The sequence below is a fragment of the Schistocerca piceifrons genome, chromosome 1 (genome assembly GCF_021461385.2).
Source record: "Schistocerca piceifrons isolate TAMUIC-IGC-003096 chromosome 1, iqSchPice1.1, whole genome shotgun sequence".
NCBI classification, from domain to species: Eukaryota; Metazoa; Arthropoda; class Insecta; order Orthoptera; family Acrididae; genus Schistocerca; species Schistocerca piceifrons.
In genome coordinates, this window is record NC_060138.1 from 752659444 (window position 1) to 752677526 (window position 18083).

Sequence of the window (18083 nt, forward strand, 5' to 3'; positions counted from 1 at the left end):
CCATGTTCCTTATATATGAACAATTTGTCTTGTCCACAAAGAGCATAATCTGGGAATGTGTTTTTCTGTCTCTTTTTTTTCTGAGAATCACCTGATTTCGTCAGATCCAAAGAAGGGCTGTAACACTCACTTTTGGTCTGAATGTACAAAATAAATACCAGTCAATCAACACATTTACAAATGCACAACACTCATGGGGAAAAAACAAGGAGTAAACTGTTGATAGCAATTTACGTATTCCATTAGTTATATTAGATTAATAATATTACAAAACATGATTTTTGGTGTTTGTGTAACTTCCGCTGTTCTTGAAGAACTTTATTGTGCTGATTTCAGATCTTAATCGTTTGGGGACATGGATCTACACCACATAAATAGAACACTTGCAGCATATAATGAATGAATAAAACTCTATTTGTTCCAATCTTGCCAAAATTACTTAATGCTAAGAAGAATCAACACACACTCAGAAATTACTTAACACGACAGAAAAGATAAAAAACAGTGTCCATCAAAGAAACACCTTGCACCCTCCGACATCATTTCACACAGCTGCATGGAAAAAATACTGCTACACAGGTGCCCCCTCTTAAAATGTGGAGTCCCTGGGATGTATTGATACTTTAATTCAATGGCCAGTTCTTGTGTGCGTCTGATGTCTTGGGAGCGGTGACCTGATTGTTTGTGGTGGTGACGCATCTGTCAGTTGTGGCACTGTCTCGGATGATGCACCAGACTTCCTTTCAGTTTGTTCTGCGTTCGCTGTGTCTTGACGCACAGGTAAAGCACCTGAGATTGGTGTGAGTAAAACCCACGCTGGATTAAAATGTTCAATCGAGACTTTCGTTAAAAGGTCATTGTATAATGGCCATGTTGTACTTTTCTCTACCCAGCACCTCAAAAGAGCCAGTATAAGGCGGCTGTAAGGACAACTTGGTCAAGTCTGTTCTTAACATTACATGAGAGCAACCATGCAAGTCTTAGTGTATGGGTTCCATGGCGTGAAGGCAGTGTGCAACACATACATTCATGCAGTCACATTTTAGCTGCTGCACACACTGCATGAGGTCCTCTGACTTTGGCAGTGAGACAGATACTAAATAGTCTTCCAGAATCAGTAGCAGATCACTGTAAACCATCTCAGTCACTGACGTACCAACGTCAGGTTTGTGATCTGTTTGCAGGCCTATCAATACTAATGGTAACGCTTCCATCCATCTCTCTTGATGACACATCGACGCTGATTTCAGCATTCTGTGCTGCCGTTCCATCATACCATTACTGGCACGGTGATAGGTACACATGTGGCGGCATTGAAAACCGCAAATTTTGGCCAGCTCTAGGAACAGTGTGGACAAAAAGTAACGTCCTTGATCAGTCATATAACGTGACAGTAGCATGCGAAACGTGCAACCACTCACTTACACAGAAATGTCTTCACTGTAGTTTCAGCTGTTATATAGTGTATTGGAATTGCCTCTGCCCACCTTGTACACCTTCCTATGGCTGTAGATAAATACCTTAACTTTCTGACTGTGGTAGAGATCTAACGAGGTGCATATTAACATGTGTGAATCTAGCAGAGGTACCTTCAAAATTTCCAATATCAGCATGTACATGTTGGACTACATTACTTTGCTGACAAGGAATACAGGAATGTACCTAAAGGGATGTTTCTCTTTTCAAAGTAGGCCACACAAACGTCTGATATTAACGCCGAGGTCTGGTTGTTCAGGTTAGTTATCACCGAAGCGAACTTCTCAAGACCGTTGTCTACTATCCGTTGTTGAAATATTTTTTCCATTATTGCAAAATATGTATGGATGAATGAGAGTGCTCATAACTGCAATAACTGAGTGGGTGAATTGCTGAAACCAGCAGGTAGATCCATTACTGTTTCCCGCTGTGGTTGTGCTGTAGCAATCATCACTGTTTCTGAAGATGCTGCCTTACTAGGCTGTGGTGGCATTGTTGCCCCCAACATCATTTCTTTGTACAGCATATGCTTCAAGTTCATAGCTTCCAAAAGATGTAGCTGCATTTGAACCTAAGTTTCACAGCAAGAAATTTTATTGCAAGTAGGAGAGAGAGACTGAGACAGGGGAAAAATGGGAAGAGGAAATCAATGCTTTTTGCAATGGGTCCATGGTTTGGAGGGAAACATGACTTGCTATTTTTGTATTGTTAAGGTTGAGGGTCATAATACAAAAAGTAAGAATATAAAATATTCCATCATTTCTTCAACCTTACAACCTGTTACACATGGTGAATCTCTTCCCATTCCAATTCCATCACCCATTCTTGGGCGACATGAAAGCAAGTCAAAAAACGTGATGTGATGATGATTACAAGCCGAAAGAAGATTCTGCACCAGAATTATTTAATTGAAACAAACTAAATGATTTAAATTGTAACCTGAATCTGAAAAAATATGCTACCAAACTTCTTGGGTTAAGACTGGGATGAAAAAAAGAAAAAAATCCTTTACTTCATGGAGTATCATTCTCTTGGTACAGGAACAGAGAAAAGGAATTAATAAAACTCTTTAAAGGAGAAGACCATATGGTTTTTTTGTTCTGTTATTAAGGGGTATAAACTTCTGTAACATCACTTAGGTCCTAAGTCAGTGAAGGTTGTTTATAGACTTGTCAAAATGTAGACTGAAAGGTGTATGTTTAGGTATTGGAAATTTGTTGGGGTCAATACCTATTACCACGAAGAGGCACACAAAATATGAGAACTATGAAAAATATTCATGGACATTATCTTCAAATTTAAAATAGATGGCATATTACTTGATCAACAATCGTGTACCATTTATGATTGGGACAGCCGAGTCAAAGAGAAGCACTGGAAGGTGACTAAATACCTTGAAAGAAAAACCCTTCAACTTACGGCAATACCGACAGATATCTGTTTCAGGCAAATATTTTTCAATTTAAGTAAAATCAATATTTTACATATGAATGTGATGAAGAACTTAGAACAAGTTCACACAACAATGATAAAATCTGTGTTGTATGTGTCATGTTGATATCCTCAACAAAGTCTCATGAACATAAAATATCGTAAAATAAAATAAAATTTTTCCCACAAAGATAAATAAGATACTCTTATACAAAATGCATCCTCCATTGGTATACGTAATGAGCAAGATGACTTAGTGCCTAAGTATCAAAAAAAAAAAAATTCAAAGATTAGTTTTTGAGCCCACCTGAAACTAGGATCTATTTTTTACACACACACACACACACACACACACACACACACACACACGTGCATGTGTCCCTACATAGTGCTGGCTGGACACACAATACCGTAATTGCAGTTCGGTGGCCCCCGGAGTAGACAATATTCCATTGGAACTACTGACGGCCGTGGGAGAGCCAGTCCTGACAAAACTCTACCATCTGGTGAGCAAGATGTATGAAACAGGCGAAATACCCTCAGACTTCAAGAAGAATATAATAATTCCAATCCCAAAGAAAGCAGGTGTTGACAGATGTGAAAATTACCGAACTATCAGCTTAATAAGTCACAGCTGCAAAATACTAACACGAATTCTTTACAGACGAATGGAAAAACTAGTAGAAGCCAACCTCGGGGAAGATCAGTTTGGATTCCGTAGAAACACTGGAACACGTGAGGCAATACTGACCTTACAACTTATCTTAGAAGAAAGATTAAGGAAAGGCAAACCTACGTTTCTAGCATTTGTAGACTTAGAGAAAGCTTTTGACAATGTTGACTGGAATACTCTCTTTCAAATTCTAAGGGTGGCAGGGGTAAAATACAGGGAGCGAAAGGCTATTTACAATTTGTACAGAAACCAGATGGCAGTTATAAGAGTCGAGGGACATGAAAGGGAAGCAGTGGTTGGGAAGGGAGTAAGACAGAGTTGTAGCCTCTCCCCGATGTTGTTCAATCTGTATATTGAGCAAGCAGTAAAGGAAACAAAAGAAAAATTCGGAGTAGGTATTAAAATTCATGGAGAAGAAATAAAAACTTTGAGGTTCGCTGATGACATTGTAATTCTGTCAGAGACAGCAAAGGACTTGGAAGAGCAGTTGAATGGAATGGACAGTGTCTTGAAAGGAGGATATAAGATGAACATCAACAAAAGCAAAACAAGGATAATGGAATGTAGTCTAATTAAGTCGGGTGATGCTGAGGGAATTACATTAGGAAATGAGGCACTTAAAGTAGTAAAGGAGTTTTGCTATTTGGGGAGCAAAATAACTGATGATGGTCGAAGTAGAGAGGATATAAAATGTAGGCTGGCAATGGCAAGGAAAGCGTTTCTGAAGAAGAGAAATTTGTTAACATCGAGTATAGATTTAAGTGCCAGGAAGTCATTTCTGAAAGTATTCGTATGGAGTGTCGCCATGTATGGAAGTGAAACATGGACGATAAATAGTTTGGACAAGAAGAGAATGGAAGCTTTCGAAATGTGGTGCTACAGAAGAATGCTGAAGATTAGATGGGTAGATCACATAACTAATGAGGAAGTATTGAATAGGATTGGGGAGAAGAGAAGTTTGTGGCACTACTTGACCAGAAGAAGGGATCGGTTGGTAGGACATGTTCTGAGGCATGAAGGGATCACCAATTTAGTATTGGAGGGCAGCGTGGAGGGTAAAAATCGTAGAGGGAGACCAAGAGATGAATACACTAAGCAGATTCAGAAGGATGTAGGTTGCAGTAGGTACTGGGAGATGAAAAAGCTTGCACAGGATAGAGTAGCATGGAGAGCTGCCTCAAACCAGTCTCAGGACTGAAGACCACAACAACAACAACAACATATGGATTGGGTGGGGGTTTGTCAGGTGGGGTAGGTAGAGGGAGAGAGAAATGGAAGGGAGGAAGAGTAGTCGAGCATGGTTCGCTATGGGCTCAGAGGGAGTCAAGACTGTTAGCTGGCTAGGAATGCAGGAGGGTGGGGTGGCAGGTGCACAGGCTAGGCATGTGATGCATGGCTGCTGGAGCCGATGATAAGCAGTGCACTGGAAAGGGGTAACAGGACAGAGGAAGGGGAAATTGCTGAGTGAAGGATGTGGGAACGGTGTGTTAATGGATATTGAGGCCAGGATGGTTATGGAAGCAAATGAAAAGTTGCAAGGATAATTGCCATCTGCATAGTTCAGAAACGCTGGTGATGCTGGAGGAAAGGATCCAGATGGCCCTGTTGTGAAGCAGCCACTGAAATTCAGCATGTTGTCCTCACGTGCATGTTGTGCCACCAGATGGTCAACTTTCTTCTTGGCCACAGTTTGGAAGTGGCCATTCATTCTGGCAGGCAACTAGTTGATTGTCACATCAACATAAAAGGCTTTGCAGTGACTGAAGCAGAGTTGGTATATGAAGTGACTGCTTTCACAGGTGGCCCTGACTCTGACGGTGTATGTTAAGTTTATGAAAGGACTGAAGTAGAAAGTGCTGGGTGGATGGCTTTTGCAGGCCTTACACATGGGTCAGTTCACTACACAGTGGCACAACTTTCACCTGAGCAGATCGTGCTGGATTCCAATGGCTGCTTCACAACCCGGGCCACCTGAATTCCTCCCTCCACCATCTTCTGAACTGTGTAGATGGGAGTTATCCTTGCAACACATCCTCAGCTCCTGTAACCTTCCTTGCATCAACCTCCATTAACCCACTATCCCCACATAATTTCCCTTTCTTCTGTCCTATGACCCCCTCTCAAGTGACATCTTCACATCACCGTCATCGTGCACCGCTCCTCACCGGCTCCAGCATCCATGCATCACATACCTTGTCCGTGTACTAGCCACCCTTCCCTCCACATTCCTTGCCAACCAACTGGCTGGCTGCCTATGTTACGCTGCTTGAAGACTCAATGCTCCTGCTATTCACTGAGTGGTCTCCTTTACTCCTAAATTATTTACATTCTACCAGAACCTTCCAACTATACTTCTGGTACATAGTAAAATAAAAAAATAAAATTAACAGTGGAATGACAATCATACTTGTTCAGCTGTCTGCACATTAATAATCTGAAGCTGAAGTACAAAACCAATTTCGGCAACAATAAAAATTATAAGAAGACAGTAAATATAATATGAAACTTACCGCTGGAACTGACTGAATCCTGAAGGTACTGCCACTTGGTATCGTAGCAGTGCCACTGTTTGGAGTAACAGTCGAACTATGCGTTGTCGGTACAGGCCCCATCCGCAGTAATTGATACTGGCCATTTTCAGTCTTCAGCAATAGATGACCTTGCGTACCAGGTTGCAAGCCTTGTAGTGTTTGTAGTGTAATCTGCTACAAGTTTTCAAGTGAAAACAAACACAAAAAAGAATAAGAGATTAGATTATGTAAAGTGGAAATCAGAAGTGATAGAGACGCCACAAAATGTTCATACATAATTTTAAATTCTGACACACAGGGTCATATCCCAATTTGCTGCTGTCAATGTAATGAAATGCCAAAGACTGAGAATTCTGTATTCTTTATCTGTATGTCTTCCACAAATAATTTGCACCATCAGGGTCATTCCATGTAAACGAGGAATTATTATCAAAAAATTAATTTTTCTGTGGGAATATTTTCCCCCATTACATATGTAGGCTGGGCATCGAATTTTGTTGGCAAGATTGATTTTTCCTTCCAAAACCTATTGTTTACTTGTGGGAACCATTGTTTTGAAGACTATATTGTTGAGTCTGTTCACGCAGAAGATCTGATCAATTTCAAGGTAAGTAAAAAATCATGAAATTTATAATAATTCTTTATGGTTTGTAATCACTTTAAAGTTCATAACTTCTTCTTCTTTTTGATATATTTTTAGAAGCAAACAATTTAAGCATGATAAATACAAAAACATTTATATAATTTCCTGGAATAGGATATTTAAATCACATAGCCTAATGTGAGTTACCAATATTTATGTAACATGTGTTACCATAATTTTTGTAGGATTAGTTATAATTTTGAGCAGTCCGACTGGGTCTGAATTACATACAACACAACTAACAACATATTTAATGTATATTTATCTCCATATGCGACATAAAATCCTATAGGGTACAGCTATTTCTACTTTACAAAAATTTGCAATTTTGCAGAATGCCTTTAAGTGCAGCTGAAAAGATGAGAAGAAGAAGGCAGAAATTGAAAGATGAAGGCAGATATGAAGAGTATAAAATCAAACACAAGGAAACTATGAAAAAATTCAGGAAAAAGAAGCAGGAACTGGAAAAATGTTTGAGTAAAAGAGAACAAGAAAGGATTGCTGCAGACAGGAAACAGAATGTTAGAGAAAGAGTTGCCAAGTGCAGGAAGTGGCTAAAGGAATTATCTTCAACTACACCAAATAGTTCTGCCTCTCCACCATATAAAAATAGGTCTTCATTGGGAAAAGATATATCAAAAGTGAAATGTGTACTTCCAGCATCACCCAGAAAACAAAAATTTGTTATTAGAAGGTTGTATCATACATCTGTTGAACTTTTAGAAGTAGGAAGAATCTCTAAACAAAAAATAAGCAATGAAATATTAAGTGTGAGCAAATTCCATGAAAGGGGTGACATTAGCAGACAGGCCCCTGGACGCAAAGATGTTGTGACTGTAAAACGTGAGAAAGGTAAGAGTAAGTTGCAAGTACGACACTTGATGTTCTCTTCGAAAGAAGCCCATGCAATGTTTTGTGAAGAAAATTGCAAAGTGATTGGCAAAAGTAAATTCGCAGAATTAACACCTAAACATGTCATGCTTGCCAATAAACTTCCACACAATGTGTGTGTCTGCAGATATCATGAGAATTTCATTTGTGCTATTAACTCTCTTCATAGCATAGTACCTAAAATACCTAAGTACACCAGTAACCGGCCAGAATTTTTTCTATATGCAGAGCCTACAGCCAATTGTTGGTTGGGAAAGTGCATGAAATATAAATCTTTATTGGCAGTTAAACTTCTTGATTTATGTACTGGTGTACAAGAGTACGGCATGAAATGGTATGTGTGGCAGGAGGGTGATGGCAGAATTTTGAAAGTAGAAGAAGGTACCTTATAGAATCTTATTTGACCATATTCTTACCATAGGACTGAAATTTTTAGAGCACTGATACTTTAAGAGAGAACAATCAAAGAACTATCAGAGTGATAAGGAATCACTGCCTTCTGTGATGCTAACTGCCATGATGCAAATCGATTTTTATGAAAATTTTACATGTGTAAGTCAAGATGAAATTCAAAGTACACAATGGCAGCAGAATCAAATTAGTATTTTTAATGCCATGATTTGTCATTCATGTGCTTCTCACCCCTATGTCTTGCTACCTGGTAATCTTGACCACGCAAATAACACTGTCATTACCTATGTTGATAGACTTCTTGAAAAACTACCAAAAAATATTGGAGAAGTTACAATCTGGTCAGATGGTCCTGCTTCCCAGTTTAAAAACAGACATATTGGAGAGGCTAAAAAAGTTTTAAGTAAGAGTCATGCCAAAACAATTACATGGAAGTACTTTGCAACTTCTCGTGGGAAGGGACCCAGTGGATGAAATTGGTGAGGCTGTCAAACACGAAGTTTGGTCTCGTGTGAAAAGCAGGAAATGTGTTGTAAACAATGCAACATATTTGGTAAAAGCATTGTTGAATTCTTCTTCTAATGTGACATAAGTTCTTATGGGCGAAGAAGACTTTAGTCAAAGAGGCAAAAAAACTACATCTCTCAGCCTTAATCAAGAACTGCAATCCTTTCTTGAACATTTCTAAAATTCATCACTTGGAACTCTACAATAATGAAGTTGTAGGACACACCACTTCATCAGCTGCAGAGGAAAACACATATAGAACAGAAAAATCACTAGATATACAAGTAGATGACTGGGTGGTGGTAAAATATGACAATTCATATTTTCCTGGTAATGTTTCTAAAATTAAAAATGGTGAGTTTAAAGTTGATGTTATTATGAAAGATGGGAAGTTTTTGGAAGTGGCCTGAAATTAAAGATGAGTTATACTACACTAAAGACAAGCTTGTCAGAAAAGTGAACCCTCCAAGTGTTGTAAATTCCCGTGGTTATTTCAAGCTTGACTGTGATCTGTGACAATGTAACGTGAGTTACCGTATGTCGTAACGCGAGTTACCTGTTCATTATGTTTTAATATTTATTTTATTGGAGATTAAATGTTTGGAACTTTGTTAAAATACTTATAAGATCTTCTGGTATTATGTGTAAAACTTACAATAAATGTTCACATAAAACAGAGCAGACTTTTGTATTTTCTTTATCATATACAAAAGCCATTTCTTGGAAATGTAACGTGAGTTACCAAGAATAATTATAAGATTTGGTTTTATAAATATAGTAATGTAACAATTATTGTGATATAAGTTTATAGAGCATTCTGTATAAAGTATGTTTTGAAGTACAGAAGTGTCTGATTCCGCCGTCTACTTTGACCCACGACGTCACCAATATGGTGGAAACTACCATTCACTGTGACTGCAATATCGCACCTATTACATCATTATGTAAACATGACAACAAACACGAAAATAGATCGAAACACCAACACACACATCTTGCACCAACATTATAATCAAACAAACCGTACAAGCATGGGAAATGGGGGTTTTTGGGTGTGGGCAAACTAAATATAAACACACATAAATACACACCACCATACCAAACCACACAAAACGACGAAATAAATCGACAACACAAAATTCCCAAATTCCACTACACACAATATCCTCTGGAATCTGTCACTTCCCTTCACCTATATAGCTCAACTGTAACAGTCAATACCACATTATAAAACTCCAAAAATTATACCAACGCCGTAACTATTGGTACCACTAAACCAACACCTTGACAAACAAAATTGGAAACAACCACTTACCACAAAATAATTCCGACGCTGCACTCTACGTCAGCCACCCACCCACCCACCCACCCACACACACACACACACACACAACACACAACCAAAAGAAACTCCCAACCTACCCACAACCTACCACCCCTCTCCCCCCCAAAAAAATCAAAGATTCACCAATAAATAAAAACCACACAATAAACAAATCTCAATCACACACTACAACTCAAAAACAACTGCAACAAAATAGATCCTCCACAACATAATCACAAAACAACCACCACTCCCCACCCACCTGCCTCCACAAACATTACCAAAAACTACACCCCCTCCCCGAGCCACCCACCCTCACAACACCTCCTTAACCAACCACCTTCGGCCTATACATTTTACTAATTGCCCTTTAGAAAAAAATACACGAAAAATGCAATAGTCGCCAGGGACGCTCTTCCGTCAACAATACTCATCTAAATGAGACTGAAGGTTAGAAGAGCACCTCTTTCCCCTCCCAATAACTGACCTAACCACCCCACAAAACCCCTCTATTTGCATTTGTACATTCCCCAGTCTCATAATTCTTGAATTCTAAACTACGGTTAACAACTAAATGATGATAACCCCTCTCGCCCAACCACCTATCAGGTGAAAAAGCATTAGAAACTATTGTGCTGCCCTCCTCTATACACTCCTCAATTAATCCCACCAATTCCCTTTTCGTGCACCCCTCCAAAACCATAAAAACACTCTCCAAAAAACCACCCCCAGATGCAACGCACCCCCCCCACCCATAAACCAACCAGACTCACCCCTCCCATACTTCCTCTTCCCAAACTGCGACTCGTCAACCTCCACCATCATCCCAGGCCCACCCAACTTACCCCTGTACGTAACATATTCCGAAAAAAAAAACTTCCCTACAAAACAAAAACCAGTCAAAAACCGTCCTCTCACTCACAACAGTCTCATGTGCACAAAAAAAAAAAAAAAAAAATAATATGTCATCAACACAATCTCTTGCATGCCCAACCTAGACCTCTCAAACCAGGTACCACACCTTATGGTGCACCGTAAGTTGTCCCTACGACACCGCAACATGTAGCAGGCCCTCATACGAGACGGAGGACCTTTTGCCAACCGCATTTCCTGACGACACAAGTCCCACTTTACCACTTCGGCCACCAGCCCAAATAGTTGTAAAAATTTTATGAGGGACAACGTATTGTCCCCCATTTCTGCATGCAAAGAAGCACTATTAAATTTATCCGTCATATCCATACCTAACAAAAGCAGCCACAAATTAAATTAAACAAATTAACATGTGACATACAGCAAACAGCACTATAATAACTTAAACACAACAAAAACTTGACTGTTAACTCACTGAAACCAATTTCTGTAAGTACAGTCAAAACCAATACCTTAACAGATTGAGCAGGAAAATCAAAATGAACCCAATACACCACATAACACACAAACCATAAACACAACACCAGAGGGCACCACCAACTGAAACAAAACAACAACTATAATCACAATACACTCAACTAAACTCAACTCCGCGCCATTGTGACGTCACACACCACAACCCTTGCATCATGGATCAAAGCCGACGGGTGGGATCGGACGCCTCCGTTAAGCCAAAAAAATTTAATAGAAACATTTTATTCTGTTAATTGTCCAAAATTATAATATAAACATCACTCTGTAATGTGAGTTGCCATGGAATGACCCATCACAGTTTTTATCTGATTAACTAACTACTACACATGATGAAACTTTTCAAATTGTTTGAATCAACTAATGTAGGCAACAACAGCTGCAGAACTAATTGTTATTTACTCCAAAAGAACTACATGCTGCAGTTTTGAAAAGACTCTCCAATACTGTTAATTGCGTAGCTGCAGCATTTTATAAGTCACTGGTCACTGATATTTGTTTCAACTTACAAAATTTGGAAAAAATAAGGACATGTAAATACTGAACCTGTCAATGCCACACTCATGCGCTTTGACCCATGACATAATCAAAATGCAGGGCATGAAATAAACATAATAAGAAGAACTGTGTGTTATTTTCACGACATTAAATTCAGTAGCTTCACTGCCTCTGAAGCAAACTGTCACTTTGCAACCTAAACTAGATGTTGGACTATGCTACAGGTCAGTATCTCACCATAACAAAGATTTCATTTGCTCACTCACTGGCTCTGTCAACTCACATCCAAATTGCCATCTTTCAACTCAACCTAGATCTTTACCACCAATACAAATCAGCCCCTTACCACCAAAAATACTCAAGAAAAATAAATTTGGTCAGTGTTATGTTCTGTCACTGTATGTGCACATCACCACCAAACTCATTATCTCACGAGACAAACCCAATGACCGGCATCAGCACGTTCAACCAACCTAGCCCATTTTACAGTATAATATTACGATAAGTTCCATAGCAAGTGTAAATGGCATTTAACTTAAGCTAAAAAATTCTTACAATCCAACACATGGGATCTAGTTTCACTAGAAAATTTGGATTACCACAGCTCATCCTAGTGACAAGGCAGGAGCCATTCGCAAGTACATCAAAATAACGCACAACACAAACAAACCACAATTCTTACACAATGATAGCTATGAAAAAAATATAGTTCATTACACACATTAATGAAAACACAGACCTAATTTCTGATCACTACATCATGCAACTGGTTCTGAATCGAATTAAATATATGTTAATTATTTACAATATTGATATGAGTAATACAATAAATATTTTGGTCAGATTATAAAGCTGAACTTCATACGCCCATTTGTGTGTGTTTTTCTGCCATGTACAATTCTGTCAACAATGGAAATAGAGAACCACCAAAGTGATCCTGTAGTCAGACTACCAAAACAGATTAAATAAAACAATTCAGATATGTATAGATTTCTATTATTTCTCACACTCCAAAATAATAAAAAAGAAATTGTTGAAGTGAGAAGACCTACAGGAAGGAAATACAGTAGCTAGACACAGATGACAGAACATGTTGAAGGAAATGGCAATGACCAACTGTTTGGTAACTGTTTTACAGTAAGTTAATGATTACTGTTAATCACACTTTGCAAAGCTACAATCATTTCTTTGACCTAATATTTTCAAAGGTTAACTTGTCTTTCCATGGGTCTGCAGAAGTACATCATTTACATGATACAACGGCAAAATAATATAAAAATGAAGAACTCTGACAATAGGATAGAATCACAGCTAAAACACGATAGTACCATTCCTCACCCCCAAAAAACAAAATCTTAGTTGCGGTGAGACACTGATCTGTAACATAGTTTGATGTATACTTCTGTGCCATATTCCATGCATTTTTTGTTATAAAATAGAAAAAAAGCATGGCAAATCCAGAAAAGCTGTATTAAATGACAGACAAATAACCAACAAATATATTGGTGTATGTTACATAATTAAGTACATAAAACACAATGCGGTGGAGGGTGGGAGGAGAACCACTAACGTAAGCCAATCTCTTATCTTTAATCACTATATAAGCATTTGTGTCATAGTGTAAGAATTATTCAGGATCCATAGTATGACAATAATCTAAGTCAAAGCTACCAGTGAACACAAATAAGTCACCCACCTACCCCTTACCTTGATTATGGTTACATCGACAGACCCTGCATAAATGAATAATTGCTTCACTTTATACATATAATTCTATTTGATTGTAGAATACTCTAATAAAATGAGAACTCATTACTTAGACAATAATTTTACTGTATTTTAAGTAATATAAACATCCACCGATGCATATAAACAAAGGCAAATATGACAAGGACACCACCAACCGACAGCACCTCTGACCATTTTTTGTCAACTGCAGTCAAGTTACACGTTATACATCTCTTAAGTCATAACATGCGAAATAGATAAAAATACAATGACCCCAATAACACAAATATACACTACATTACTTTGCCACATTTCAAAAGCCCATAAAAGCAAGTCATAATTTAACATTCTGAAAGAAAAAAAATGACCCACTTTTGCAATGTTCTTTAAATAAACCATTATTTACCACAATCTCAATATGATGCAGATGTTGTGTAATTCACACCTTTGCTGCAATGCTGCTTGAGAAAAATAAACACACTCCACTCCACAATGTATAGCACTGATGTGGCTAAACTTATTTTTACAGATAGAGCTACTGATGTGAAACAATCTAATAACTGAAAAAAAAACACTGCAACTATCCTAACATTAAAAGCAAAGCAAATAGTAAGAATCATTTCATCAAATGTTGAAAATGTGAACATAAACAAATCATTGCCTATTTGGTACCTTGGGTGGATGGCTAACAGGCAACAATTAATGTACCACAACTGATTGTTTCAGCTTCTTATCACAGATTTCACTATGCAATGTATCTGTAAAAAAACTAGCTTCATTCTCTAGAATTTAATTCACTCAAGCAACAAAATGAGTGCTGTATACAAACAAAACTTGACAACAGAGGTGATTTTTCAGGAAATATCAATAAAATCAGCAATCTTGGTAATATGACTATAATGACAACACCATTAAATAAGTCAAGCTTTTTACTGCCAGATATGATCAGTACTGTGCAAAATATATCTTTCATTTTGACAATGTAAATAACTAATAAACAACTCAAGTAGCACAACATTCCAGCACTCCTATAGTTCCACAATTAAAGCAGACAGTATCAAATTTATTTGAAATACTTACTCCTGGCTGCCCTGGTCTAGCACCAACCATATGTGGTGCACCTATAACAACTCTTGGTGGTATGCTCTTCTGTCCTTGCTGACCAGGTGTGCCTAATCGAACTGCATTTACATTCAAAATTTGAACATTTGCTGGTAAAATAGTAGGCGAATTCCCTACCAACGTCTGTGAAGTCCCCACCGAATGTGTAACTGGTTTTGTTAATGTCACCACACCTGACATTCCTGTTGTAGTGCCAGTAGTAGTTCCAACAGCTGTGTTTACATATGACCCTGTCAGGGCCATGGTAGTATTTACAGTCATTGGGACTGTCACTAAATTAGCACTTATTGGTGTACCTTGAGTTGCATTATTATTTCCACTAGCTTTTATCACTAAAGCAGTTCCAGGTTTCCCGTCAACACTAACTACACCACTAATTTTACCAGTAACACTTGCTCCAGACTGTGAATGAGACTGTGACACTGCACTCTGGACTGTTGATGTGACTGCATTTAACACTGTATGAGACGGAATAGGAGACAATCCAAGATTACCATTTGGAAGGGCTGTTGTTGGGAAATTCACTCTGTTGTTTATGTTAATACCGACAGTACTAGTGTTCGTTTGACTTCCAGGAGGATAAACTACTTTAACAGGTTCGTGAGATTTGCTAATATTTGTTATATTTCCTTGATTAGCACTTGAAGTTACTTGGTTTAAGTATCCACTTGTAGGTACTCCTCCATGAAGAGAAGCCACGACAGTATTTACAACACTTGAATGAACAACATTACTACTCTGTATCGTACTAGAAGAAATAGTTTTATTTGCATCTGCATTCAAAATATTCATAGATGGAGGACCACCGTTTGTAACACCGTGTTTCTGTGTTGAGACAGTGCCCCCATTAGCAATAGTATTGTTCATATGATTCTGATTCACAGGCGCAGATGTTCCTTGCTGACTGGAAACTGCAGGCTGCGTAGTCACCAACTGTGTCTCCAACGTTCCCACAATAGCACTGACTGCTGATTCATCGACGTCTGTACTGAGTGCTTCCTCCAAGAACTTAGCCGACGCCATTTTCTGACGAGCTCCAACTGTAAACTGAACTGCGCATGCGCACCACACAACTCGTACCCACAGTGCATTGCCCTTCAGGTAACTCAAAAAGTGAATGCTACTTCGCGTACTGTTTACATCTACAGACTTGCTTATTTTGTTTAAATCCACTTGCCTGGCGATAAGAATTGGTTCTAAATTTACTCTGTTGAAATCGAACACTATCAAACAACAACTGTGCGACTTTCGACGCATATCAAACAGATATAGACAAACAAAACCTGTGTAGCATTATTGACATCTTTGTCCACGTCAGCGTAATGAGAAGCTATAGCTCGAATTGGGTGAGAATCGACGACTACACGTAAGATGATGTTAGAACTTTCGGTCGAGATTATCAGCAAGCACTCCTTTTCTGGTAACTGATCAGTAATCTTGTTTAACATATAGAATAAAAATAATGCTTTCCTTTCCTGTACATTGACAAGTTCACTGAAGAAAGATGCGCATTTCTGAATTTGTCGATATAGAATACACGAAACAGCAACAGATAATACTACACAATAACTGCAACACTCATCCGCATGCGACAGGTATGTAAAGGAGGCCAATATCTCCAAGCAAGTGTAAGTGTAAAAATTATTTGGACAACCAGACTGTGTAACTTGTTTATGATGTAGATCACTGGGCTAATAAAGTCGTTCATGTCAGGTGTTACGTGAAGCACTTCTTACGGTAGAAGATTAATTTGTTACCCAAATAAAAGAAAGCTTTAACAATGTTTCGTTTCAATACACACAATATGTTGGAATACAAAATAAAAATAATTTAGACACCTAGGGATTTTTCATAATCTCGTTGGACCAGTTCTTGAACTGATATGAATACAATTTGTTAAGGAACTTGCTAGAAAGGTTGTGATGCAGAAGATGTCCGAAGTTGAAAGTCAAGAGGAGATAAATTAGCGACAACGAGAGCGCTGAAAATTGTAATGGATTTCACGGTTCTTTATAAAACTAAGAAAAAATATTTAAAAAAATCAGAGCTTAACGAATTCTCGCATATTTTAAGCTCAAGTAATTGTGATTTAAGTTGATTATTTTATTTTATTGTGAGTTCATGTAGCCAGCGCTATATTAAACAAACAGACGCTCTGAAATTACAACAAATATGTTAGTACATACAGTTCATACAGCAGCTGCTAACAGATCGTAAAACATTAATTTTTGCTGAGACATTATGTGTGTAGATTGCACTCCATTAAAAATGTTGGTGATTATCTTGCATTGTTTTGTATTTTCTGATGCTAGGATAATGGAGTTTCAGTTTGATTAGTCTCTTTCACAAAGTTACATGATAATCATAATACCATTAACATGAAAATAATAAACGATTTAAATCACCTTCTAACTTCGAGTTGCAAATAATATTTGGGGAGGGTCAACATCTATACCATGGAAATGCAGGGAAAATTTCCATAACAGAAACGTGTCCTTATTACTGATGTTAGATATCCTCCGCTAAATGTCCAATCTGTAAGCCACGATATTCTGGAAGAAACAAATGGTCACTATTTTACTTGCTGCCTCTCTTCCATCACTTTTGTACCCATCCTTCCGTCCAGGCCTTACATGCCCTCACTTTAAGTTAATGGACATGGACTGTGCATTGAAATCAGGGATAATTAACTGCTTTTTTGTGACTAAGGCAACATACCTGTTTAATTGGAAGCCTTGATATGATGGGACTCAGAGGACGTTTGCGTAAGTTCAAAACCCCTCCAACTCTACCAGTTGTCTGTCTGTATCACTTGAGGTAGTGATAACTGATATGACAAAATACTTCTCCAGTCCAAGCAGCTTGACGATCTGGGAAGATATTATGATAGTCAGTCACTGCCACTGTCCTGAGCTTTGAAGCGATTTAAGGGATGGTGTATGACTTCTTCATGGAGGTCAAGAGAGTGAACGGTTAATCAGTTCTTCTCGATCATTCAGCGAATACTCTATTCACATTGGGTCACTGACTTTGCATAGCTGTCTACAATAGGTTGTCATCATTGGACATTTCACTTCTCTGGAGCTGATACATTGCATAAACTTAAAAGCTGAAAAAGGGAATTCCAAAGTGATATTTAGTCCAGCGCAGTGGGCGGTAAGGAAGAGTTCCCATTAAGTAATGATTACTTTTCAGCACTGTGGCTTTGGTTTCAAGAGATACTTACCATAATAAACCTTTTATTTGATGTAAGAAACTGAAATTTATGAAAATGAAACGAGACATCTCCTAGTAAGCACCTTGCACTGTCTCTGCAAACATCTCTTTCTGGTCATAGCGAGTACCTATCAAAGTTTTATTAGAGTTAATATATGTAGACAGTTGTTACGACATTTTACTCAGCAGTATGTGGAACTACAGTCAGCATTACGCAGGAAGGTACTT

The 18083-nt window shown here is 38.2% G+C and overlaps 1 protein-coding gene across 2 annotated transcripts in view; it reads right to left on the reverse strand.

Moving 5' to 3' along the window:
* The window catches only part of LOC124711989 (transcription initiation factor TFIID subunit 4), a 197676-nt gene extending 181735 nt beyond the window's left edge, over window positions 1-15941 (reverse strand). For both annotated transcript variants that reach the window (XM_047242285.1, XM_047242277.1), the window contains exons 1-2: window positions 14598-15941; window positions 6091-6285 (exon numbers count right to left, since the gene is read on the reverse strand). In XM_047242285.1, the coding sequence (XP_047098241.1) occupies window positions 6091-6285; window positions 14598-15896 (1494 nt within the window). In that variant the 5' untranslated portion in view covers window positions 15897-15941. The remainder of the gene's footprint in view (window positions 1-6090; window positions 6286-14597) is intronic.
* Window positions 15942-18083: the final 2142 nt, after the last annotated feature.